The sequence below is a fragment of the Carettochelys insculpta genome, chromosome 6 (genome assembly GCF_033958435.1).
Source record: "Carettochelys insculpta isolate YL-2023 chromosome 6, ASM3395843v1, whole genome shotgun sequence".
Taxonomy (NCBI): Eukaryota; Metazoa; Chordata; order Testudines; family Carettochelyidae; genus Carettochelys; species Carettochelys insculpta.
Window position 1 is genome coordinate 117,136,118 of NC_134142.1, and position 26,638 is coordinate 117,162,755.

Below are 26,638 nucleotides of genomic sequence, written 5' to 3' on the forward strand. Positions count from 1 at the left end.
AGCTAAAAACAGCACAGAACACTGAGAGCCAGGACTGGTGGCTGTAAACAAACTTTATGGGACCAGGGGAAACTTGGCCACACCTATGATACGTGGACATCTGGTTAACTAAAATCGTGCCAGAGCACCAATGTTGAGGGTGCAGAGAATGTCTGACTAGAGAGATTCTGCCTGCATTACCCTCTAGGCTAGATTGTATCCCTTGTGCCATGCGTAGAGGGGAATGTCTACGTATAGGTTCATCCCACTGGTGCAGGAAAAGGGAAGGGTTCAGCTGCCCAGAAAAAAATGGATGACTCAGGATGGGTTGAGTCACAGTAGCCCTCCAACTTGCCTTATGGGGAGTAGGAAAGAGCCCCTCTGGTCCTGTATGATTACTCTGAGAGCTGGCCTACACTGAAAACTTACATCAGCATTCTAAGTGTATATATACCCTGAGTAACCTTGAGAATGACAAGCAGTCTTGTGGCACCTTAGAGAACAACACATTTATTTGGTCATGAGCTAATGATGTGTTGGAATGGAAATTAAAGAATCCAGAGTATAAAAAGCAGCAAAAGAAGTTACCTGTCAATTGTACGACCAACCTTGAATGAAGCAAATTAAGTCAAGCAGATGCGCCTGATTTCTAGTATGTGAGGTAGAACTGCGAATATCAAAGATGGGGAAATTGCCTTTGTCATGTGCTAAACAGTTAAGATCTTTTTATTCAAGTTATAGTGTTAAATTTGAAAATGAACTCCAGTTCATCGGTCTCCCGCCCTCTGTAAGCGGGTGGTAAAATTCTTTTGTAGCAGAATGGCTACTTCTAAATCCATTTTTGACAGTCCAGTATGGTCACCATATAAAGGACACCGCTGGGAGGGAGTGTGTCTGTATCGTTGTCTACCAACTCACGTTGTATTAATGTGTTGTGTTATGTATAGTACGTTAACACAACACGAGTTGGTAGATACTGATACAGATACATTCACTTTCAGCGATGTCCTCTTATTTGAAAGGTCAGGTATGGCAACCCTGATGTCCAGGGAGGTTAAAATGTTCCCCTACAGGTTTATGTGTGTTACTACCCTAGTGTTTGATTTGTGTCTGTTTATCCATTGGCGCTGAGACTGCCGGGTTTGGCCAATGTTCACGGCAGAGGGGCATTGCTGGCATCTGTCTAGGAGTGCTGGTAGCATAGGATTTGAGGAGAGAGTCAACACAGCAGAATAATCCTGCTGTAAGAGTGCCAATGCCTGAGATGATGGACTTCCAGGATTTCCAGGCTTATGTATCTTGGGCAGCAGGTAGAACACTCCTGGCTGGAGTTCTGTGGGCATGTGTGTGTGGATTTGGTCCCAAGCTGTAGCAGGGAGTTTTTTGAGCAGATGGTACGGCTTCTTTTGTTATTCCTCAGTGGGATCAGAGGAAAAAGGCCTTGTAGAATCTGATGTTGGAGAGTTGCCTGGCAGCCTCCTGTTTGTAATCTGTCCTATTCATGATGATTACAGCACCCTCTTTGTCAGCCGCTTTGATTATAGCATCAGAGTTCTTTTGGAAGCTGTGAATAGCATTGCATTCTGTATAGCTGAGCCCCTCTGAGATGATTCACGTAACAGTTAACAGCTTACCATCTGGGACCTGTTAATACCTGCAGGTTTCCTGTGCCTCTTCGATAGCTGCGTAAGTGCAGCTGCCATCGTTTCTGGCTGCACCTTGCTTAATTTCTTTGGAGACAGCCATGACATTCTGTCCTATCTACCTGTCTGGGGAAAAGCCTTTTTCTCCCTTTGTTTGGTCACAGATTGGAATTCCTAATATCAGTGTGTGCCCCAAGTTCCTTACTGCAGTGTTCCTACATACAACGCACACGAGTTAGGTTCAAGCTAGTTCACATATCCCTGCTCAACCAGCGCAGCCATATGACGTATCTCCTCGGAGTGAAACTCTGTCTTGAAAACTGCAACTGCCCAAGTCTGCACCTGTCCCAGGCCTTGTCAAGATGGGAGATCTCTGTTACTATTCAAGATGGGAGGAGTTTCCTGGCATAGCTGTAGTAGAAGAACCATTTGGGGAGAGCTCTTCCGATGTAATGCCCCCATGTGGGAACTTTGTTCTGAAATAAAGCTCACTCGATGCCAGAATAATTACTGAAGTTCCAAAGCAGAGTTATTCAGGAATGGCCAGAGTGGAATAGAGCCGCTGCAGCTGTGTAGTTCATTTTTCCATGGAGATTAAACGTCAGAGATTGGCACAGGATTTAGTTCCCTTGGGCAATCAGTCCAGCACTGTTAATCAATGCTGCCAGATCACTTTAAAATATATTGGGTATCACACCTGGAGCCCAGTTGTGTCACATGGATGAGTGGCTGCTACCAATGCTGCTGAGGATGGAGGGAATCTGCAGTTCTGGTCTTAGTAATGATGTGGCACATCCATGGCTTCGTTTTCCTGCTAGTGATGCCTGTCACAAAACCTGCTGTGTTGCCTTCCTTCCCTGTCTGTGCCCCCTTAGCCTCCTTCCCACTCCCCCAACCCTGAGATCACCAACCTCCTATGCTTCTCCACAGTCTCTCTTCTGCAATGCCCCTAAGGGATTTACAACAATATTAGCCAATAAAGCACCTCCTCTGGGTTCCCCGGCACATATCTCTTTTAAAGTGCAACCACCTGGGGACAGGAATTGTCTCCATTTTGTGCACTGTACACCTCCATATGCCTGGCTGGTGATGACCAACTAATGGATTTGATACCCCAGTCCATTGTGCCCATGCAACCCACTGGATTTCAGTGGAGATATTCCCACTTTATGCCCGTTTAATTGAGAATAGAGTCTGACCCAGTGGGTCTGGAACCCACCTTGAGCTCAAATGAGGTTGTCACAGTAAATGTGCCATTTCAGGGAGCTAGTCAGAATGACAGTCACGTCTGATGTGGACACTAAGCTGTGAAAGTGTGGGCATGAGGTTCCAGGCTGGGGAAGCCAACAGGCTGGGTTTTCTCTCTCTCTCTCTCTCTCTTTCTGTTCAGTTTCCTGCTACAAAGCAATAAATAAAGACAGACGAATCCTTGGATTTCAGCAACCATCTAATTTTAAACATTCTAATTCCCTGGTAATGCAGGAATGACTTGCATGATTCTGTTCAGGTTGGGGAGAAACATTCCTCCTCAGCTCCGGAGTCAATATTCCCTTCTCTGGTAGACTTTAAATGGGGAAGCAAATTCGGACTTTAGCGAGAGATTTCCACAGGCCCGAACAGGTGTTGGGGGAGCCCCAGCTGTCCCTTGTGCCTTTGAAACTCTCACCATATCATGGAAAATGATACGTAATGTTAACTACGGCAGAACTGCTGCCTTTTCACAATATGCTCAGGACCCATCGTACCAAGCACAGCGGTCAAAACCCGGCTCCCATGCTGCCTACTGTACTAGACGCAAGCTTAAGGCGGTGCCAGGAATCGGTGCTCAGAGGGATGTTGCAGCAGCTGCTGAGCCCAGCAGAGAAGAAGGAATATTGGGCAGCAAATCTGCAGGGAGGTGAGCAGTGAAGGACTCCACAGAGCTGGGAGGTGACACAAATACAACTGCCAAAGCCCGTATTACCCAGGGGATAAGAACCAGAGGAAAATGCCCTCCCCCGCTTCCCACTCCCATCTAGAATTTTCCAAACAGCCACTTGCTGTCCACAAAGAAAGCAGGGAAATCAAATAGCCTCACCCCAGAGCACATCACTTATGCACAGGGCACATGCCACCCAACCTCCTTCTCCTCCACAGTGCAGCAGAAGCTCTAGGCCATGCTGCCTGAGGAGTCCTGCTCCCTGCCACGTTTGCATCGCTTTGGTGGTTTTCATACCCGCCTGCTCGGACAAACACAACAGCTGGGGCTTAAAATGACTCAGGAGATGCTCTCTGGATCCAGCCAGCAGTGGTGGGGAAGGAGACGCTCTGCCCTGCAAAGGAAACAAACACACCAGCTAGGAGAAGGACCCTGGCTCTGCGCCCCTCTCTTGTAGTCTCCTGGGTTAAGGTCCCATCCAGGGCTGTGGTGTTTGCCAAAGGCAGATTCCAGGCAGGAACTGCAGTAAGGGAGTTGTTCTACCCCAGACACTAGCAGGTCAGGCTGTGGAGGATGGGATAACAGCCTTGGCTGTGGGGAGCCGACAGCTACTGTAGTCCCACCTGCCGGGAGGTGCTGGTGTAAGCAATGGTCTAGGGAAGGGATGGCCAACGAGTTACAGCTGAAGAGCCAAAATGGCGGTGGATAGAGTGCGAACAGCCACGTATTTATTTCTATTTTATATATAGACATAGACATATAAAATAAATACATATACAGGGCTCAATGCCCTCCTGCTCCCCCCGAGACAGGCACCCCCAGCCCCCTCTCCCACTCTAATCCCATGCTGGCGACTCATCGGAGCTGGTGGCGTCACTGCTGCTGCCACTTGCTTCTCCCCCAGGGGGCACGACGCATGTGCGGAGCAGGCAGCTGGCACTTCCGGCGTGTGGCTCTCGGAGGAGCTGCATTTAAAGGCCCAAAGAGCCGCATGCAGTTTGAGAGCCATGGATTGGCCACCCCGGTCTAGGGTGCGTGTTATGGGCACCCTGCACTATCGCAGCTTTCCCTAGGATGCAGGGCTGGCGGTAGGGAAAGCCACACCCTCAGCAAACTTGTATTTTGGTGTGCCTAGGCCCTGCTGCCTCCCATCCATGCTCCACTGTGCCTTGGTCCCCACTCCCTCTCTGGGCTCCCCACCCATCCTCTCTGTCCCCTGCTGCCTCTCCAAGCTTGCCAGCTCCCCATCCCCGCTGCACCCCACTGCTCCCCCCTTTGCAGGGAGCTCCCTACTGTGGCCTCACATGCCAGGCCCATCTTCTTGATCACAGTGCCCCTGCCCACAGCATCCTGGGTGGTTGGCTACATTGCCCACCCATGAAGCCAGCCCTGCCAGCAGAAGTGATGCCTGGGAAGGGTGTAGGACTTTGAGCCACAGACACCGTGGCGCCCTGAACATCTCCGAGCAGACCACACTCTACAGCAAAGATCAGAAATGCACCAGGCAGGACTGTAGTTGGGAGACGCTGTACCTTCCGGCAGGGCAATGTGCTGCCCCGATGCTGCCACAACAGCCTCCAGCAGGCACAACTGCAGGTCCCCAGAGGACTTTGTCACCTTTATCCTAATGTTCTCTTTGGTCAGGGTGAAGTTCAATTTGCTTCCCAGGTAAGCGACCCCAGTGATCTTGAGTTTGTTGATGTCATCAGGGCATACAGGGTCAAAGTTCAGGCTGCCCTTGGTGATCCTAGTAAAACCAGAGGGAAGTTAGGGGCCACATTAGTGAACTCCAGCCACGATGGAAGAGACACTGGCTATTCTCCTTCATGGCCTGCCGTCTCCTTAGACTATCAGTGAGTCTTCCAACACACCCTTTTGAGCTGGGAGCAAAACCAGGACTAAAGCAAATACCAGCGGCGGGACCCTGAGTCTGTCCCAGAGCAGCCCTCTTAGAACACAGCATAGCTGCTGGGTTGAGCACGCCAAGTGTCTCTTCTTACCTTCTCCTGGAGCAAACCAGCTCATCAGACAGGGGAGGGGACATCTGCATACAGCCAAAAACCAGAGCAGGGGGCAAACAAGTTCCCTTTCTGTGAATCCTCTCCAAGTGCAAACCACCATGGAGACATCTCTCCAGGCTGCGTTCGGTGGTGATGGTCTCCTGCAACTCTTAGGTTTGGCCTGTACTAGGCAAGTAAGTCAATTGCAGATGCACAGTTGTAGCTATGGCAATTGCGTAACTAAAACAGAGTTCCCTTTCTGTCAGTCACTCTCCAGGCAGTGTTTGGTGCTGATGGTCTCATGTAGGGCTTTTTTTCTGACGGAACGGTGTTCTACCACCTATTTTGCTGGCACCGATGCCGCCATTTTCAAACTGCTTGCAGGGCTGTAACAAGGGTGAGGCCACTGAGGGTGTCGCTTCAGGCACCACACCTCGGGGGTGCAGTTAACTGGCTGGGTGGCTCCAAAGGAGCCACAGATGGCTCTTTTTTAGAGCCATTTGCAGCTTGTTAAGCTCCCTGCTGACTCCTTCCTTCCCTCTCTGCCTTGCCATACTAGCTAATGGAACTCAGTTTAACTGGCCAGCTGTTAAACCAATTAAGCTGAGTTCCATTAGTTAGCAGTGCAGCAAGGTAGGGACTGTTTGTGTTGCATGTGGGGCTGGGGGGAGGGGAAGCCATGTGGAGAAGGCAGTGGAGATTCGAGGAGCAGCGCTACCGGAGCTGTCCTGTGAGGTAGGGTGGGCCATGGAGGCAGGGGCAGGGGTTTGGCTGGAGCTGAGTGGGGTTTGGCAGGAGGCAGGGATTTGGCTGGGGCAGAGTGGGGTTTGGGTTGGGGGGGGGGCTGGGAGCTCCTGGTTCGAGAGGAGAAAAGGGGAGGGGGCTGGGGTTAGAGTGGGGGAGCTGGGAGTGCCTGGCTCTGGGGAAGTGGAAGGGGGCTGGGTTACAGCAGGGGTCTGGGGGTTGGGGTTAGAGGGGGTTCTGGGGGTGCCTGGTTCTGGGGGAAGGCATTCATTCAGAGCGGGGGGGTGAAGTCTGGGGGGTAATTTGGGGCTCCAGGGGGGTTAAGCTGCTTGGGGGCAAGAGGGGGTGCAGATTGGGGCTGCGGGGGGCAGTTTGGGGCTTGAGTTCTGGTGTGCGGGGTGGGGAGAGCTTAAGTTCCACCACCTTTTCTCCTAGAAGAAAGCACTGGTCCCCTGTACCTCTTAGTTTTGGTCTATACTAGGCAAGTAAGTCAGCTGCAGATACGCAATTCTAGCTGCGGCAATTGTGTAGCTAAAATCAACTTATCTGCAATCAATTTACCTGGCCAACCACTCAGAGAGAGATCGATGGGAGAAACTCTGCCAACCTCAGGTAGTTTGATTTTGTGCGTCTATCAGGTGCATGAAATTGTACCCTGGAAGATCAGTTCTGAACGGGCCAATCTTCCCCATGGTATAGACAAGCCCTTACTCACAACAGTCTCTGTGGTGATAGACCTTTGGCTATGGCGTCTTTTGTTCTTTACCAAAAGCTATTTCTAGTCAACCTGCTTTTTGCCAGTTAGTTTCCTTTGTAGTGTCAAAGTGGCATAGAATTATAGGGTTGGAAGGGACCTCAGGAGGTCATCAAGTCCAAACCCCTGCTCAAAGCAGGACCAACCCCAACTAAATCCTCTTAAGTCCTGGCCTGACAAAGCCCTGACTAAAACCCTCAGGGGATGGAGATTCCACAACCTCCCTAGGTAACACATTCCAGTGCTTCACCACCTTCCTAGTGAAATAGTTTTTTCTGATATCCGAACTAGACCTCTCCCACTGCAGCTTGAATGCGCTACAGCTCATGACTGACTGTACCAGCACTGTCACCTGAAGCTACTGGCAACACCTTACATCAGAGTTATATCTGTCACAAAAGAGTGGGTGGCCCTGGAGCATGCTAATGCCATGTCAAGCCCTTACCTAGGTCACTGGTTCAGCTCTGTCTCAGTGGGGCCAAAGTTATGCCACTGCTTTAGGAAATTCCTCCTTGTTCTCAGCAATTCACTAGTGGCCCTCTGGGCCACGGAGGGGAGTGTGAGCTTTTTATTCTTTGTCCATTATTTGCCAAGGGCTGTCAGAGGACATGGGTGGGACAGTACCTTCTGTTCAGAGATGAGGCCGTAGACTGGAGAGACATTAAGCTCCGGCCTCCTGAGTGCTTGTGCTAGCTCCAGTCACCTCGTGACATTTTAACGGAAAAGGTTCTTAGAGACCTTCCCCCTGATTTGTCAAGAAATTGAAGGTTGCAGTAGTGCTCTCACCTGAACCCCGTGTATCCAAAAAGGACGGCCTGCAGGAATCCCCCCATGCCTGTCAGGAAATTCACTGCTCCTGACCCATCGGAATTCTCCACCCAGATCTACGCTAACAAGGGAGAGAGAAAGTGGTTAGAGCACTGGCCTGGTAAACCCAGGGTTGTGAGCTCAGTCAGTGAGGGGCCTTTCAAGGGTCTGGGGCAGGTTAGATTTAAAAAATAAAAATTTGTCAGGGATGCTGATGCTGTGAGTGTAGGGAACTGGGCTGGAAGACCTCCTGAGGTCCCTTCTTGCTCTATGAGATATGTTTATCTCCATGTTTCACAAATGACCAAGGCAGTATCAGGATTTATTCATTATGCTGCAGAACATTACATACTTTAAAGACTAACAAAATGATTTATTTGGTGATGAGCTTTCGTGGGACAGACCCACTTCTTCAGATCAATTTCATTTCCAATACAGAGTGACATTTATAAGTACAGAGGACCAAAAGAAAAAAAATTGCAATAAAGACTGATAAATCAAATAGAAATTGAAGAAAAGGGGTGAATAAATCACTTTGATAGTCTTCAAAGTGCTACACTTCTGCTGCTTTGTTTTGTTGGCGTACAGACTAACACGGCTACCTCTCTGTTACTGTTCAACATTACACGCTGTTGGCAAGTGCTAGTTATTCTGACCATCACTTGTCTGGGTCCCCTGAGAACTGCCTCCACTCCCGTCACAAAGAGAGAGGGTGGGTTTGATGCATTCTTCCCACCTGGTCCTGCCACCCCACTGGCAGGAAAGGGGGAGCTCTATTTAGGTCTTTCCTGCTCTGCTGCCTCTTGCCCCGCAGGAGGAGAAAGGGAGTCATGTCAGGAGAGATCTGTTCATCACTGGAAATGGGGGAATTGGAAGCTGATCATGGGCCCTCTCCAAGTCCAGGGGGCTAGAGGGGGTTGCAGTGCTGCTAGTCACACTGCCCACACCCATAACAAGGAGGAGTCTGGGCTGGGCATGAGGCCTGCGCCTTAGCCTGGTGAGAGGAGTGTGATTCTCCCATTGCCAGAGATGGAGCAAGTACACCAGAAAGTTACTTAGGTGAAAGTGCAGCTGCTTTAGGGGAAGGAATGTACTTAAGTACACGTCACCCTCAGGTGTCCCTCTGGAAAACTACTTGCATAAGAGTACACATGTGTGCTCACACATCACGTCTTTATTGTACTCAAGTACCCAGAAGTGACAGCAGCTTCACCTTTACTCAAGTAACTTTTGGGGTACTTTCCCCACCTTTGCCCATCAGCACATAGGCACATGGGGGGTAGTGACTGCCCTGCAGCAGGCCATGCACAGACCAGTAGCACAGAAGAGGATGCAGTGAGTGATAATACAGTAAAAGCAGGTGCTGTTCTGTGTGACACCTGTCAGCACCTCAGGCTGCTTGTGACCACTCATTACAGGCTTGCCCAGGTAGAAGGAAGGGGAGACTGGGTCTGCAGCGGCAGAAGCCAAAGGCCACTGGACCTGCCTGACCTTGAATGGCTCGGTGATGTTGTTAAAACACTTGCTCAGGTGACTCTGCGCCCTCTGGATCTCCTTCAGCTCCATCCAGCCAATTGCAAACATGCTCTGCAGGAAAGAGAACCAGACAGATGCCTCCTGCGAGGAGCCTCGTCCTGCATGAGGCTCACCCCTTTGACACTGAAACCACTTAGCTTCCACTCAGCCTGTCTGCTTACCCAGGTCATGGCTGGTCCGTTGAGATCAGTGACACGTTCGTACATCTCCAGGTCCTTCCTTCGGACCTCAGAGCTCATGGGATACATCACTGGGTATCCAAGCAAGACCACGTCTGCTTGTTTCACAAGCTTACCTGAGGAAGGGACACACGTAGGGTATATATGGGAACTAGGACTGACAGGTGATAGACCCAGCTTAAATCTCAGAGCCCAGGGGGGAGTGTGCAGGGCTGGCAGCTAGTAAGCTCATGGGTTTGCTACTGCGTTATGCTAATTTGATAGGGAGTCATTTAATGTAACACTGACAACAACAGGATGGCATTTCAATGGAGCAAAACTGTCAGAGAAGTGCAAAGCAAGCTTAGAGAAGGTGGGTCGGGGCACAGGAGATCAGATGATTCAGGTCTGTTCACCTGGAATGTAGACACTTCAAGTTTGTTTAGAAAGTTTTTCATTGACATGGTCCTAGCAAGCACCTTCTCTGGAAGCTGGAGCAGGGCCCAGATGTCACCAAAGGGGCTCATTTTAACGTGTTGTTGACTATGCAAGGCATCTTTTCAAAGCCAGGCACAATGATGTAGCTTACAGAAATACACACACACTTCTCCATATTTATGAGCAAGCAGGCGCTCTCCTGGGAAAGCAGCTAACTACACTTAACTGAACAAGCAGCAGAAATGTAGCACTTTAAAGACTAACAGAATGATTTATTGGGTGATGAGCTTTAGTGGGACAGACCCACTTCTTCAGCTCAATTTCATTCTCTCATCTTCTCTCAACATTCATTGATCTGGAGAAATGGGTCTGTCCCACAAAAGCTCATCACCGAATAAATAATTTTGTTAATCTTTAAAGTGCTACATTTCTGCTGCTTTGTTTTGTTGGGGTAGAGACTAACATGGCTACCTCTCTGCACTTAACTGAGTGAACATTTCAGTGAGCAGTTCTCTTCTTTGCAGGGATCTGCAGGCATCACTGTGGAGCTCAGCCTTACAAATGTTGCTTCCATGTCCAAATAAGTGCTCATATAGTTACCATGCAACTTGCAGCTAGGAAAATGGCAAATTCCTCAAGCACAAAGGACCTATTCCTGGCCAAAACAAAAATGTCGATGTAAGCTAACTTCTTTGATAATAACCAAGCATGGCAGAATTTGATTTTTTTTATAGTTTTGATAATACTGATGTTTGATTTCAAGCATTTTTAAAAAGATTTTTATTTGTTTAAATGTTCCCTGTAATGTGAAATTTGTGGGTGGAGGTCAGACAATAATTATTTTATGATGGTAGATGTTGAGATTCAAAGAGTTAACACAGTATGATCATTAAAACACACATTGTCAACACTGCATATAAAAATATACCAAGGAAATAGCCTTAAATCAAATGCTAAGAAGTTCCCAAGCAGCATGTTTCTTATTTTGCCAATGTGTAAAATTCAGTTATATTTTTGGAAATATTTTTTCATCACTTTGTGTATGGACAGTGAAATGGACATTTATCATTACAAATCTAAGTCTTTTAAGCCTAATAGTAACCCGCAGACGAGGAACACCCCGTCCAGTGTAGAGAACAGCTCAGTTGTCACAACTTCTACAATAAGAACTTGGGTGAGGTTACCCACCAACACTCACACATCAGTATAAATCGTAACAGAGAGGAAGCTGTGCTAGTCTATACACTATCAAAACAAAAAGCAGTCAAGTAGCACTTTAAAGACTAGCGAAATAGTTTATTAGGTGAGCTTTCGTGGGACAGACCCACTTCTTCAGACCATAGCCAGACCAGAACAGACTCAATATTGACTCACCTAATAAACTATTTTGCTAGTCTTTAAAGTGCTACTTGACTGCTTTTTGTTTTTATCAGTATAAATCCTTCTTTAATACAACAAGTATGAGCCTAGCAACAGTGCTTTCAGGATCTGATGGTACTATTGTGCCTTAAAGCATACTCAAAGGACAATTGAGGCTGAAAAGCAGCCCCTCCCCTTCCTGTTCCTCCAGCTCACCTGGGCTGTATCCATCATACTCTGGATGGTAGTTCCTGGCTGCATCAAATGGCACTTTGATTTTCTTGGCAACCTCCTCCCAGTCTTGAGGAACAGGGATCTGGAAGTCTCGGGCCACATCAGCTGCAAAGTTCAAGCTGGGAGGGGGGAAATGGGGAGAGTCTGTTTACATGGTGCCCATAATGCTTTAAAGAGCAAAATATAAGAATAGTAAGTAAAAGTGCTAACCCAGCCAGTAATCCACAAGGGAAATAGCAAGACCCAGCGCATGGCCCAGAGCAGGAGCTGCAGAGAGCAGCTGATGCCTTCTGAAGCCTGGGCTTTCTTCTGTGCTCCAGCAGATTGCTGAGCAGCAGGGAAGACTGATCAGTGTCTGGAAAAGGAGTTGAATGTTTCTGGAAATTATACACATTACCTCCTCTGGGCCACAACGTTGGTGTAAACGGAGTTATTGACACCACAGTGATATTCATCGGGGGGTATGACACCTGGGGGAAGAGGGAGGAGACATCATACCAAGGCACTGACTGTCCTTTTGTTTTAAACCTTGTACTCTGGGGGCTGGTGAGAGACTGGGGAACCTTTCACCTTCAAGTCTGCGCTGTAGCCAAGGGTTACTTCTAGATGGCCGGGGTGGGGGAGCCTTTGGGATGCAAATACGTAGTGATCTCTGTGCGGTTCCCCATGGAGAAGCACACATCATGGGCACCTGTCTAGGCAGCCTTACTAGAGAGGTCACATGGGCATGGAGACGGCATGGCCTTCTGAGACATAGTGGGATTTCCTTAGCTTCTGGGCTGAGGCCTGTAGGCAAGGTGATTCCTGCTCTCTTAATTAATAACTAGAGCTACAAACTCCAGAGCAGTTAATCTGCTACCTGCCTTAGCAATGTGTTCAATCATTTCCTGTAGGGGGGTGGAGAAGATGCTCTCTGGGGACAGAAGCTGCATCTACACGTGCACGCTACTTCGAAGTAGCGGCACCAACTTCGAAATAGCACCCGTCGCGTCTACACGCGTCGGGCGCTATTTCAAAGTTAACTTCGACGTTAGGCGGCGAGACGTCGAAGTCGCTAACCTCATGAGGGGATCGGAATAGCGCCCTACTTCGACGTTCAACGTCGAAGTAGGGACCGTGTAGACGATCCGCGTCCCGCAACGTCGAAATTGCTGGGTCCTCCATGGCGGCCATCAGCTGGGGGGTTGAGAGATGCTCTCTCTCCAGCCCCTGCGGGGCTCTATGGTCACCGTGGGCAGCAGCCCTTAGCCCAGGGCTTCTGGCTGCTTCTGCGGCAGCTGGGGATCTACGCTGCAGGCACAGGGTCTGCAACCAGTTGTCAGCTCTGTGTATCTTGTGTTGTTTAGTGCAACTGTGTCTGGGAGGGGCCCTTTAAGGGAGCTGCTTGCTGTTGAGTCCGCCCTGTGACCCTGTCTGCAGCTGTGCCTGGCATCCCTATTTCGATGTGTGCTACTTTGACGTGTAGACGTTCCCTCGCTGCGCCTATTTCGATGTTGGGCTGAGCAACGTCGAAGTTGAACATCGACGTTGCTGGCCCTGGAGGACGTGTAGACGTTATTCATCGAAATAGACTATTTCGATGTTGCAACATCGAAATAAGCTATTTCGATGTTGGCTGCACGTGTAGACGTAGCCAGAGAGGCATTAAATTTCCCGGTAGATGTAACAATAACCTTTTCCTTAGCACACTGGTGCATACTGAACAGGAGCTCAGGAGGAAAGACCCAGTAGCAGGTAGTGTAAGAATTTGCCACTGTTCTCCAGCTACAGCCCTGCATGTGCACGTCCATCTCAAGCCATCACACCCCAGCAATTCCAGTCCCAGGTCCCACACAGCTGTGCCCATCCTGCTCTGCCCTCTTCCTTCTCTGGAGAGAGGCCAGGGGAGGGTGAGACTATCTTTTATTGGGCTGACTTCTCCTGGGGCAAGACACAAGGTTTTGAGTCACGCTGAGCTCTTCTTCTGGTCTTTCTTCTCCTGTGAGCCCACCCTCCAAATGGCCCAACTCCCAGCAGTGCAGCACAGAGCAAAAGCACAGCTGTGATGTACCTGGTCCCCTCGGGCCTGCTGCCCCTCATTCAGCAAGGGGGAAGGGGAAACCATGGAAGGCACAATGTGCTTTGCCATCTCGGTACCCCTGCAGATAGCAGGAAGGAAAGAAGCTCCATATCTCTTCTGGCTCATGGGAAGAGGTGATGCTGTGCTAAACTTTCACCTCTCCCGGACGTGCCAGTGTGGTTGGTAGGGGATGCTGACTAATGCGTCTGTGGGATGTAGGAGGAGACAAAACAGCTTTTTGCCTGCAGCTCACTGCAGCATTTGAACAACTCTGTGCGGGCTGAAGGCCTGTGTCCTAGCCCACTGTGCTGTGCCACCCCTCCTCTCCTTGCTTGTATTTCCACTTGGCTGAGGGCCTCGTTCTCCATGTCCCACGTGACACGAGGCCCATCCTTATGGGAACCAAAATGAGGTCTGTTTCTGATGCAGCAACAGTGGCACAGAGGGGGAAATCCACGTGTCCACCCAGCCTGCCAGGAAGGGCACCACAAGGCCTGGTGGGAGCTTGGAAGGCAAGGCAGCAGCTCCAGCCGTTCCCTGAGTCCTCAGTAAAGCTAGTCTGGGTCTGAGTAGAAACTGTGGGCTGAGCCCATGATGGGCTGTCCTGGAGTTTAGGGGACCTAGGAGTCAGTGCATGCCACACAGAGAACAGCTGTTAGATTACACCAGAGTGAGGCAGGGCAAACTGGAGAAGTTGGGGCTTTCGCTGGCAGAGTCCTCTCCTGGGAACTGGCAGGGGAATTACCTGTGATGTGGTAGCACTGCTCCTCCTGACTCCATACCACCCTGCTGCACCAGTACTGAGCCACAGCACTGATCACATCCCAGGCGCCTTCCTCCCTGAACAGTCTGTGGTCCTGGAGGAAGCCAAACCCAGAGAAAGCATTGGGGAGCCACAGGGAAGAGAGACAGTGGTACCCAGACCCAGAGATGGGGAGCCACAAGGAACAGGGACACTGGTACCTAAATGCAGAGACGGAGAGAGGGGGACCCACGGAGGAACAGACACATAAATGCCCAAACCCAGAGGGACCCTTGAGGAACAGGGACACTCATGCCCAGACCCAGACTAGAGAGAAGGGGACCCATGAGGGATGGAGACAGTGGTACCCAGCCCCAGAGAGAAGGGAGCAGGCAGAACATTGTTCAGAGAGTTTTTCATTGACATGGTCCTAGCAAGTACCTTCTCTGGAAGCTGGAGCAGTCCCTGGATGTTATCAAAGAGGCTCATATTGACATGCTGTTGACCATGCAAGGCATCTTTTCAAAGCCAGGCACAATGATGTAGCTTACAGAAATACATACACATTTCCCCATATTTATGAGCAAGCAGGCGCTCTCCTGGGAAAGCAGCTGACTGCACTTAACCGAACAAATGTAGAAATGTAGCACTTTAAAGACTAACAAAATGATTTATAGGGCGAGGAGCTTTCCTGGGGCAGACCCACTTCTTCAGATCAATTTAATTCTCTCAGCTTTCATTGATCTGAAGAAGTGGGTCTGTCCCACGAAAGCTCATCACCGAATAAATCATTTTGTTAGTCTTTAAAGTGCTCCATTTCTGCTGCTTTGTTTTGTTGGAGTACAGACTAACACGGCTACCCCTCTGCACTTAACTGAGTGAACTGAGATCACAACAACAGGGTTCTTTGCCTTGTCTTTTTCCAACATCAGCACAAGCACATTCTCCTTGTTCAATTCATTGCCTGCCTGCTACTGTGCTGCTCTTTGGGATGCTGTTCCCAGGGGAATTTGTTTAAACCCATGGCTGCCCCTAAAGTTTCATCTGAAGAGTGAAATATACCCACCACCCCGGACACCACTGCCACAGTAAAAACACACGGCCAAATTCAGCACGAGTGCAAGTGGAGGCAATTCCAGGGATTTCAGCAAGAATTGGGCCAGGCGGACTTGTGTACTTTCCTTAGCGAAGAAGTCTCATCAAGGCAATTCCATGCAAGAGGAGAGGAGCATCACCCTCTGCCCTGGTGGGGAGAGGAGACTCCCTCTTCCAGGAGAAAATGAACCACTGGCCTGTTCTGCACATTGTGTAACAGGCTTTTCCCACTTGCACTGCCTGGTGAGTGTGGAGGGTATGGGGCAAGGACATGAAACCCCCTGCTGCTGTTGGTGCCACATCCTGCCCCGGATAATCCTCCCCTGTCCTGTCCATAGGATATCTGGGGCAGCCGCCATGGGGCCTCCAAAAGCCCAGGGCCTGAGGCAGCCAGTCCACCTCATCCTATGAAGTGAATGGCTCTGAGTGTTCATGCTCTGTACAAACCAAATAGCAAATTGGGGCAGGAAGGTGGGCACATGACCCCCCCACATGACTCCATCACTTTTGAGAAGACAAATTTCTACTGGGCAATAGAGAGGATTAACAGCTCTGTCATGAATGAAGGCCTGCAAAGGGTTAAACCCAGAGACAGTGGGTTCTCTGCTGGCAAGCAGCCAGGTGAGCCAATGGGAAGAGAGAGGGGATTTTCTGAAGTAAAGCAGTTTCCTGCTGTCTGTCTTTTGTGTGGCAGCAGGAGAGAGAGACAAAGATGTTTAAACCTTAAGGGGAGGCTTAAGGAATTCAATAAATATTTAGGCCTCAAGGAGATCTGGGGGTACATATATGTAAATAGAAGAAATGTTTAGTCCGAGGTGATCAGGTTATTTTTATTTTGGGTTTGGTGTGGGACTTCTTAGGGTGGCTGATGTATCTTGCCCCCCCGACACACACACTGTAACTTTTAAACTGAATCCCAGGGAAGTAATTCTCTATGCTTTAACCTATCTTTTTTTTTTAGTTGCTCTGTAACACCTGGCAGCCAACTATGCTTCATCATTAAATCTTCTATTTTGTTGTTAAATCATTTTTTTTAAATAAAAGGCAATGATTCGATTCCTGTGTCCTAGGGAAGGGTCTGTGTATATCTATGCATAAGACTGAAAAGTCAGCTATCAGACTGCATCTTAATTTCTTTCTTTTGTTTTCAAGCTCTCTTGTAAAGGAGGGTTAAAAGCTTGGGGTTACCCCACAGGGAACATCCCAAGTGTGTCTTCCTGGGCTTTAAAGAGGGTTTTTCTCACTTGGGTAGTGGCAGCTACATCCCAGGGTCAGGGAATCTGTGACCATGGGAAGCTTTTAAGCAGAAGCCTATAGAGATAAGGTATTTTAAGGTCTCTTTCGGGCACTTGGAGTGTCAAAATGGGGATCAGCCTTGACAAGCTCCAACAATCAGTGGGGACTATTTAATACTTCTCTTCAGCTGGGGTTCTTCGCTACTACTCAGAAAGCATTTAGATTCCTGGCAAGGGAGAGATGGGAAAGACAAATGGAAAAACCAGAGCATGAGGAGAGCAGAAGGGAAGTCCTGGGGGCTCAGGAAACCAGCTGTCGTTAGGTAAAGGGTTAGAAGAGAAACTAGTCCTGGGTCAGTCAGCAAGATGCCGAACCAGTCTAATAAGGAACAGCAGCTGAGGAGCAAGGGTTGAAGAAGGGCCACTGTAGATAGTGGTGAGTTTAGTCAGGGTGTGTTACTGGGGGATTGTGAAAGGGGGAAAAGGTAGCAGAGATGAGCCAGGAGGGAAGAGGCGGGCTCCAGTCCTCAAAGGCGCCACCCAAGAAATCGTCCAATACGCTGGTAGCTGTGGCCACCAGCCTGGCCCCATTTCTGGCCCCATCCTCATACTTGTGTACACTGCACATGTGTCGGTTACCTGTGTGGCATGGTAGTACTGCTCAAATGCCAGCAAAACATCCCCATTGATGTGAACTTCTTCAGCTCCATAAATCGCTTCATGACAGACTTCCCGGCCTGTTACTGCGCTCTCCCAAGGGAACTTAGCACCCTGCCGGGGGGAAAAAACACCCCAGGAGAGGCTGAAGACGACTCCCTGCACTGAGGAGGTTGGGGAAAGCGAAGTCTCAGGTGGTTTATTTTGTTTGGTGGCTGCATGCTTGACTCTGTTCCTACCTTGTATCCCTGCTCCTGTGCGTTCTTCAGGGCTCCATCCAGTGCTCGAATACGGTACTGCAGGACGGCCCGAGCTGCTTCAGGGAAAAACAGCAGGATGTTTGGGTAGATCCATGTGTCCTGGCAGCAGAAAATGAGTCAAATGAGTCGGTAAGAGCAGCCACTTAGTGAAACTAGGGGAGGTTAGTGTGTCAGGACACAGAGGGAATACCACTGCCAGAACCCCTCCCCCACCAGACTCTGAATACAGTGGGAGCCCTGAGGCCCTGTCAACGTACCCACCGTTAACTGTGCATATAAGTGGCTAGCAGCAACGTGGCTGAGTGGTGCCCACACAGGAGCATTTCTGCCCTCACCCTTAGCTCGGTGTACCCATACCTGCCAGACCCCCAAACCATGACTGTGTCAGAGCATTTGGGGGTATCCAAGCGTTCTCTCATCATGCCCCAGCTGGAGACACACAACCTGGAGGACGTTCATACTCAGCAGCAGGTCGTGCGCAAGGAACTTGGGGATGATCCACCCCACAGATTGCTGGGAAGGACCACGGTCTGTGCGGTGAGACAGTTATCGGAAGAAAACCATGGGCTGATTTAAGCCTCTGGCAGTGGGAAACACTGTTTGCTGACCACAGTCACATGCCAAGTTTTAATCACACGTTAAACAGCCCAGCCCAAACTGGGTTACACGTCTGGTTATAGAGGCAGGGTCTGGGTTCAGGTGGTTTTACGTGCTGCTGCACGGGTGCCATTCGTTATCCTCCTAGCCTCTGAGTGCTGTAGGATACACATCCCACTGCATGGATACCAAGCTTTGCCCCATCTGCCTCCCAGGAAGCAGATTGTTGCCTTGCCTCCCACCCAGGTCACACTGCCCGCTCCCATTCTGGAGGGCTGTAGCGTTCACCAAAATAGAAGCATAGGCTGCAATCCTCCATAGCCCACCTGGTCCCAGAAGACATGCCCCCAATAGTCTTCTCCCTGGGTGCCATTAGATAGCCCACCGGGGCTGATTCCATGGAACTGGAAGCCAGGAGACTCCAGGGGAGGAACCGCACTCAGCAGGTAATAGAGACATCCATACAGGGCCTGTCTCAAAGGGAGAGGCCCATCTACGTCGACACGGCATCCTTCCCAACGTGCTGTCCAGGCCTGGACATGAGAGGAGTATAAGGAGCCAGCAGCAATCAGGGAGCTGCCTTCGCTAAAGCACCTCTTCACTTCCTCTTCGCTGTCTGCCACGGCGGTCAGGAACTCCCAGCTTCTCTCCAGCTCCTCCCCTGGCAGGGTCACAGCTTGTGGCACCGGAGTCCAGATCATGTGCACAGTGGGCTGTGGAGCCCCCTCCACCTCTGGTATCAAAGTTTTCCCATAGATATATCTGCAAGGTGCAGCAAAGAGCAGGGGAAACCTCAGCTGCATCTCAGCAGCTGGGAAGAGGTCACAACGTGAATGACTCAATAGGCCACTTCATCCACTTGTGGAAATCAGCATAGCTTCATTTACTTCAAACCCTCCCCACCGCCCCGTTTAACTGAGAAGAACTCTCACCACCAGAGAGTGCTTCCGAGGTGAAGCCCTGGAGTGGGTTACCTAGGGAGGTGGTGGAACCTCTGTCCTTAGAGGTTTTTAAGGTGAGGCTTGACAAAGCCCTGGCTGGATGATTTAGTTGGGGTTGGTCCTGTTCTGAACAGGGGGTTGGACTAGATGGCCTCCTGAGGTCTCTTCCCACCATAATTTTCTATGAGTCTGAAATGTATCATGACTCTCCTTCCATTGTAATCAGCAAGAGGTGTGGAGCACAGAGAAGAGAGCCCAGTAGACATGCAGGGGAAATAAACAGATGACCTAAAGTAGGAGAGAGTCCAGGGAATGAGTCCATGGAGCAGGAAGCCCTGGCTGGGGTGCTTTAGTTGGGGTTGGTCCCATTTACATCCCTTCTTTCCAACCCTGGAGTGTCTTGTTGGCCAACATCTATGGTAATTAGGCTTCCAACTTCCATTCATTTCAAGCCTCAATACTTTGGAAGATCTGCTCCTGGGGCTCTCTCCCCACTTTAGACTGTTTTCCTCTCCATGGCTCTGGGAGAAAATATAGCAGAAAGCCAGTGGCAAGATGTTCTGAGCAGCACCCTCCTGTAGTGGGACCCTGGAAAACTTGTATTTTATCTCCTGGCTGGCAGCACCTCCTGGGTTAGGGCTGGGGCTGAGGCTGTCTCCTTCAAGTGAATTAACACCCTCCCCCGATCATCAAGTAAACGTCAAACAGGACATATAAGAAATCTAGATTTAGGTCAAGCTAGACTCTAGAATTCTCAGCTTTCCAGACTCTCCCATCTCCCTCCATTCTATTGTGGTTAATATGTCTGTAGCTGTGACATGGGGCATCACCACAAGTACGGAGGGCCTGAGGCAGTTCCCAGGAGCCTGACTCTCAGTCCCAGCCCCTCTGCTCAGAGTCATGTTGGCTTATATGCCTCTCAGAACCGCACTGCCCTAGCGGTGTTTGTCACCCAGAGAGAGGGCAAGTCCTTTTGCTCCCCAGGCCACATCCCTGCAGGGTACACCCTACCATGACCACACTCACTGAGCTCCCTGGAAGTCCTGCCCCCTGTGCAAGTCCAGGTCCCGGCTCTGTGGTGTGAATTGCGTCTGAAGCTGCACGGTCACCGGCTGTCCTTGGGGAGCCAGTCGATTGATGGTGACGCTGAAGGCCAGCAGGTGTACAAGGGAGTGGTGGGCATAGAGCCTGTGGGTGACAGTGTAATCTGGTGACTGAAGCAAGTGACTGAAGGTCCCTGTAGGCACAAACAGAATTATTACTTGGCTTTTCCCCTCTCAGATGGTCTGATGTGTTCTCAAAACCTAGAACCTGATCCTGGTATTAGAAATAGGTGGGTGAACACCTGCACCTGTATGGAGCCATGTCTGGGGCAGGCACAGGTACCAATGTAAATGATACATAAAGGCACGTAGGTAATAGGTATTTGGGCATGAAACTCAACGTGAGTTGGACAGCTAAATACCACTGAGAATCTGGTCCATAGAGCCTACAGGGACATAAACCCTCATCAGTTAGTTTAAACCCCGCAGGAATTTAGTATTCATGCAAGAAATGAACCAGGACCAGCCCTCGAAACTGAACTCTGGATCCAAGTCTCACGAGCCTGATTCTCCACTCGCTCACTTGCACTAGCTTTATGTTGTTGTCAAAGAGAGTGGAGTCAGCCCAGCACTTCTAAACCAGACGTAAGAACTCAAAACTTTCCCAGACTTCAGATTTCAAGATCCGGACTAAATTCGAAAACTTTCTCCAGTGCCAGTTTTTGGACTGAGATGCAGTAAGTGTGATCAGGTTCGTATTGTGAAGAGGGACCCTACACTGGATGTTGTGACCTAGGATCTTCTTTCTGGCTGATTATTGTCTACACTAGTACAGGAACAACTTTATCCAAAAATGTTTAAACGTGGTTCTGGTTTATAAGTTACCGGTAGTACAGTTTACCAGGACAGAGCATCCATGGAAGGGATTATGTTATAAATAGGCTTGTTGGAAGTCAATTTTTGAAGAAACAATTTCAACTCCTAGGCTTGGAGGGTGTTTGCTTATGATTGTTTTGCATTCTAAGAGATAAGGAAGTTATGTTGCAGCCCTTCCAGCAAGAAAATTTTGCTTTTTATACAGTAAACCCCCAAAATATGCAACTTTGAGTTGTGCTTAACTTGTGTTAATGTGAGTTAAGCACAGCTCAAAGCTGCTCACGGCTGTCTGCCCATCTGGCTCCCCAGCTGGGAGAAGCCGGGGAGGAGCTGCACCTGGCTTCCAGAGTGGCGGGGAGCCAGGAACCAGGCTGCCCCCTGCTCCTCAGCTCCCCTCCACTCACTGGAGTTAGGAAGCTGCCTAGGGTTTCCTGACTCCTGCAAATTGTGCAGAAAATTTGACTTACTCAGGGTTTGTGAGAACGCAATCCCTGCGTAAGTTGGGGGTCTCCTGTATATGTCTTCACTGTGTGTATTATCACAAACATAGCACGACTTGTGCATGCTTCTGACTGACCACTGTCCATGATGCCATGCACACAGCACGAAGGAAACACCAAGTCCAGCTTGTTTCTGGCTTTGATTAAAACATATGCCCCAGAATGGAGGAGAGACTGTGCTGATCCCATGGGACATGAAAACACTGGTAGGGGTATTTAGAGAGTTAACTCCTAGGTTTCTAAGAAGGAGTCACTGACAATCGGAAGAGAAAATCAGGTAAAGAAAACATTAATGGGCAAGAAAGTGTTTGCTGTTTGGGATCTGAGGCTCTGTCTACCTGTCCTGGTGTTCAAGACGAAGGCTTCTGTCAGTCCATCCTCACCAGGCACACTGATTCTGACGTTGATGGGGCTGGGGATGTCAGCACGATGAGTGTCCCCCACTGCTCCGTTATATACCCCATTTACATGGAGGATGTCTCTATAAACTCGGGTGCCCAGGTAGGCATTGGTCACTGTTGCAAGGAGGCGGGCATCCGAGGGCAGAGTGCTGGAGGTGAACACAGCAGGATCTGTCCTGCCACCATCTGCCATTACTGCCTCCTGCAAACAGGGAACAAACAGAACTGGAGATGAGGATTAACTGAAACAACTCTGGGCAGAGACTTTTCATCAAAGACAGCCCTGCACCCCCGCAATTTGAGTGCAATAGTATCCCCACACCTGGCTGAGATTGCAGAGACCCTCTCAAGAAGCCAGATGGAGTGTGTCCTGCATTGCCTGTGGGATGAGGAAATAGCCGCTTTGTCTGGGGGTGGATGGATGGAGGGATATTGGGAAGTCGTCACGATTTGCGGCAGGTGGCAGGGCACTTCTGACAGTGAGAATGGTAAGTGGAACATGGTTATTTTCAGTGTCTCAGGCATCCACGACCTCTTGAGCTGCAGACTAGAATAACTGTATTGCAATTTAGGGTTTAGGTGCATTGGTAGAATTGTGGAGCATCTACTACAAGTTGAACCTGGGTAGTCTGGCACCTTGGGGATCTGACTGGTGCTGGATGAGAGACTCTGACAGACCAGGGGAGGTCCTATTGTTTAGCAGCATTACCAGCACTTCCACTGCTCACTGGGCTCTTAGAAGACATTTAGGGGTAAATTACAGCTAAATAACAGCACAGGACACTGAGCGCCAGGACTGGTAGCTGGAAACAAGCTCTATGGGACCACAGGAAACTTGGGCACACCCCTGATGAGTGGTCAGCCAGCTAACTAACACCAGGCTCAGTTACAGAGGTTGCCAAACGAGAAAGTGCCGGACAAGAGAGGTTCAACCTGTACTGGAATAGCAGCCAGTGCTGTAGGCTGGGACACAGGTGAACGCGAGGGCCTGTGTGGCAACCCAGAACGGAATCACAGGACTGCAGGAGCAATCTGCATCTTCTCCCAGGAAAGTAAAAATTGGTGAAGGGTGAGGAGGAACCAGGAGAGTGTCTTATAAACAATGCCCAGGGGAGCTGTTTGCAGGGCAGGCAGCATATGAAGCCTCACCTCCCCCTGCTCCCTGTGCACATGGCCTCCATAGCCATGCCTGAGGGACCTGCAGGGAAGCACCCGCTGGCCAGAGCCTGCCTCTGGCACTCTGGCCCCTCCCTTCCCTCAACCCTCTGCCTGTGCACCCCTGCCTCACATAGCCCAAACTCTCTGCACCCTCACTCCTGTACCCATACAACCCTTCCCAGATCCTGCACCCCAATTCCCTGCCCCAGCTCACAACTCAAGCCCGTGCACCCTCTCCTGCATCCCTGTCCCAGGCCGCAAACCCCTAGCACACCCTGCACCCCCTGCTACAGATCAAAATCTTCTCTGGCACCCAGACCCTCTCCCAGACCCCTCACCCTTTCCTGCACCCCCATGTCCTACCCCAGGTCACACACCCCCCCCTTCACCCAAACTCTCCCCCAGATCCCACATCTCCATTAATGTCGTGGAAGTGTGCAGCCCTCGACCACTTGCCAAGTTCTTGGAGTGCTCCCCCCCATCAAAAATTATTGCCCACCCCAGGACTAGAGGGCCACAGTGGTCCCTTTTGGCCATGGCATCTATGGATCTATGAAAAGAAGTGTTTTTGTCCCGCTGAGAACTACGTAAATGATTACAAGGGGCCTGTAGAAAAGCCAGCCCTAAATCGTATTTAAACTGAAAGTACTGTTTTTTGGCAGCATGTCATAGAAAAATTCAAGTGTCTGCTTCTTTCTCCCTGCCTGCATCTCGCTGCAAGGGGATGTCCCCCTTCCCTCATAGTCAGTCACTGCACGGAGTGTTTTGGGAGAGACACAGCCCATGGGAGACTGTGAACTTCGAGATCTGAGCCAATTCTCTTTGAAATTCACAAGGGAGTGAGAGCAGCTAGTCCTGGGAGTTTTCCCCTCTGTAAGAGCTAAGCATGCAAAAACTAGGAGGTCAGGATTCCGAAGTTACTAGAGAGCCCCAACAGCAAGCAGTGAGGACACAGCCAAGTAGCAGGTCCCTGCTAGCAATCGCTTTCCCTAGTGCCAGACTGGCAGTTCTGCAAATCCCTCCCTCAGGCCCGCACTCCTATCAAAGTCTCCGGGCAGTTTTGCGCCTGCACTTACTTTCTCTGTGCTCCTGCCTGACAGCCAGGCAGAAGAATGTCCCACAAACCTTGGGGGAAGGGAAAGTTAGAGTGTATCTTGCCTTGTCCTTCAGGGCTCAGCTGGGCTCTGGTAGCTTGAGGCTGTTGCAGCCATCGGATCTCTTGTGTGTTTGTGTGTTACGGGGGGTGGGGTAGAAGGAAGTTGCTGAGGGAGAAGAGAGGAAGGAAATAACTTTTTTTTTTGTATTGAAAGAAGAACTTTGAAACAGGTATTTCCCTGGAGTGCTCCCCTGACACACTCCTCTGCAGGTAACGGAGTTCCCTGCTTAGCATGAAGTGCTGAGGCCTGCTCCACAGGGCTAGCCGTCTAGATTGGGGTGAGCAAACATTTTATGGTGGGTCCTGCTTTTTGTCCCTGCAATTAGCAGCACCCCCCAAAACCTCTCGAATGTAATCCATACGGATGGAAATTTTGGTTATGTTCATAGGAAAAAAAACAAAACAAAAGAACCAACTTTGTGCACATGAAAGAAAATAAATCCGTAGAAGGTACAAACGTGATTAATCAGTATAGAAATGTGACTATACACACATAGAAACGGTAACATATTTCAACTAGAAGTCATGTGACACCTTTGTAGACTAACACGTATTTTGGAGCAAAAGCTTTCGTGGGCAAAGACCTGCTTCATCAGATGCAAATCTTTGCCCATGAAAGCTTATGCTCCAAAATATCTGTTAGTCTATCAGGTACCCCAGGACTTGTTGTTTTTGAAGACACAGACTAACTCAGCTACCTCGCTGATACTTAACATATTTCAACACTTTTAATGAGCTGGATGAACCAGAGACCCAGCAGCTGATTGTGCTGTGCCCCCCCCGCCACTCTGGAAATTTCCCGCCCCACCCGCTTTGTGCACCCCGGTCTACAGTTCCACTCAAGCTTCCTGCAGGGCAAGCAGAGGGAGAAAAGCCCACAGCTGAGAATCTTCGGCTGCAGACTGCACAAGCTTTCCTGGGGAGGTGGGGGTACGTGACTCAGGGTGTGGGGCATGTAGGCCCACTGTATTCTTCTGGTGCCATTCACAGCGTGGTCTACTGGGGTGGCACTGGCAGCACTCCCCGTATAGGGCTGGTGCCATGAGAAGTGCTGAGGTGCTGTCTGCACTCTTACACCTCACAGCTGAGTTCCCAGCCCCGAGCACGGTGTGGAGAGTGAATTCCAGCGCTCCTGGCTGTCCACCAGTGGTGCCTCACAAGCTGCCTCACCCACCCCTGCCTGCGATGCTGCGTCCTCCCCAGTGTGAGCACAGGAGCCGAGAGGGCAGGGAGCCAGGTGGGCTGCTCCAGAGTAGGAGCCCATCGGGGTCAAAGCCACGGGGTCCAGAGGACCTGAAGTGTAGGGTGGAGGGGAGCTGGGGCAGGCTTTTGGGGTGGGGGTGGGGTGCAGCTGAGGGAAGCGGATCTGTAGCAGTTTAGGGAAGTTGTGGCAGAATTTCAGGGGGCTGATGGGGAGCTGGCCCAGGGGAGCTGGAGTGAGGGTTCAGGGGGGTGAAGAGAAGTTGGTGGGGTAGGGCCGGCGATGGAAGCTGGCTCAGGGCAATTCAAGGCGGGGCTGGAGCACAGGGTCAGGCCAGAGGGCCACTGCAGCTTTTCTCCAGTGAAGGACAGAAAACCATTTTTATTTCTTTAAGCCAAGTCAGACCCAGCATCCCCCTGCAGGTCTTTGCTTTGAACCGCTGCCATCACTGCCTGTATTGCACCACAGTTGTGTCAACAGCTTCTTGTAACTCTCAGGTATGATTAAGCTGTTGTTACAGGAAGTGCTACAGGCAACTAAGGCTTTGTCAACGCTGGCAGAGCAGAGGTAAAGCGTAGGCAGCTACAACACCCCTTCGGCTGTGCAGCAGGTAAACCAGTGTTGTGGAACCACAGAGGCAGCTGCCAGCGCGGCGGGGTGACCTCACCTGGGACACGTAGGCTACGTCTACACGTGAAGCCTACATCGAAATAGGCTATTTCGATGAATAACGTCTACACGTCCTCCAGGGCTGGCAACGTCGATGTTCAACTTCAACGTTGCGCAGCACCACATCGAAATAGGCGCTGCGAGGGAACGTCTACACGCCAAAGTAGCACACATCGAAATAAGGATGCCAGGCACAGCTGCAGACAGGGTCACAGGGCGGACTCAACAGCAAGCCGCTCCCTTAAAGGGCCCCTCCCAGACACAGTTGCACTAAACAACACAAGATACACAGAGCCGACAACTGGTTGCAGACCCTGTGCCTGCAGCATGGATCCCCAGCTGCCGCAGCAGCAGCCAGAAGCCCTGGGCTAAGGGCTGCTGCCCACGGTGACCATAGAGCCCCGCAGGGGCTGGAGAGAGAGCGTCTCTCAACCCCTCAGCTGATGGCCGCCATGGCGGACCCCGCTATTTCGAAGTT

At 50.3% G+C, this 26,638-nt stretch overlaps 1 protein-coding gene across 11 annotated transcripts; it reads right to left on the bottom strand.

Moving 5' to 3' along the window:
- Positions 1-499: 499 nt before the first annotated feature.
- On the bottom strand, positions 500-24,366 carry PGGHG (protein-glucosylgalactosylhydroxylysine glucosidase). 11 transcript variants are annotated; one of them, XM_074997960.1, is made up of 14 exons: positions 24,211-24,358; positions 21,914-22,178; positions 20,183-20,393; positions 18,542-18,977; positions 17,598-17,717; positions 17,341-17,472; positions 14,375-14,486; positions 11,781-11,925; positions 11,553-11,689; positions 9,543-9,676; positions 9,337-9,462; positions 7,825-7,922; positions 5,073-5,287; positions 500-3,934 (listed from the first exon to the last, which is right to left on the bottom strand). In XM_074997960.1, the coding sequence occupies exons 2-14, from the start codon at positions 22,167-22,169 to the stop codon at positions 3,870-3,872; spliced, it is 2,187 nt and encodes a 728-aa protein (XP_074854061.1). In that variant the 5' UTR covers positions 22,170-22,178; positions 24,211-24,358; the 3' UTR covers positions 500-3,869. The 11 variants fall into 11 exon arrangements, 9 of the variants coding, with proteins under 9 accessions (XP_074854061.1, XP_074854063.1, XP_074854056.1 ...); XM_074997962.1 differs by lacking the exon at positions 11,781-11,925 and adding an exon at positions 11,968-12,040 and having other exon boundaries at positions 9,337-9,432; XM_074997955.1 differs by lacking the exon at positions 500-3,934 and having other exon boundaries at positions 4,806-5,287; positions 24,293-24,366.
- Between the last annotated feature and the right edge of the window lie 2,272 nt (positions 24,367-26,638).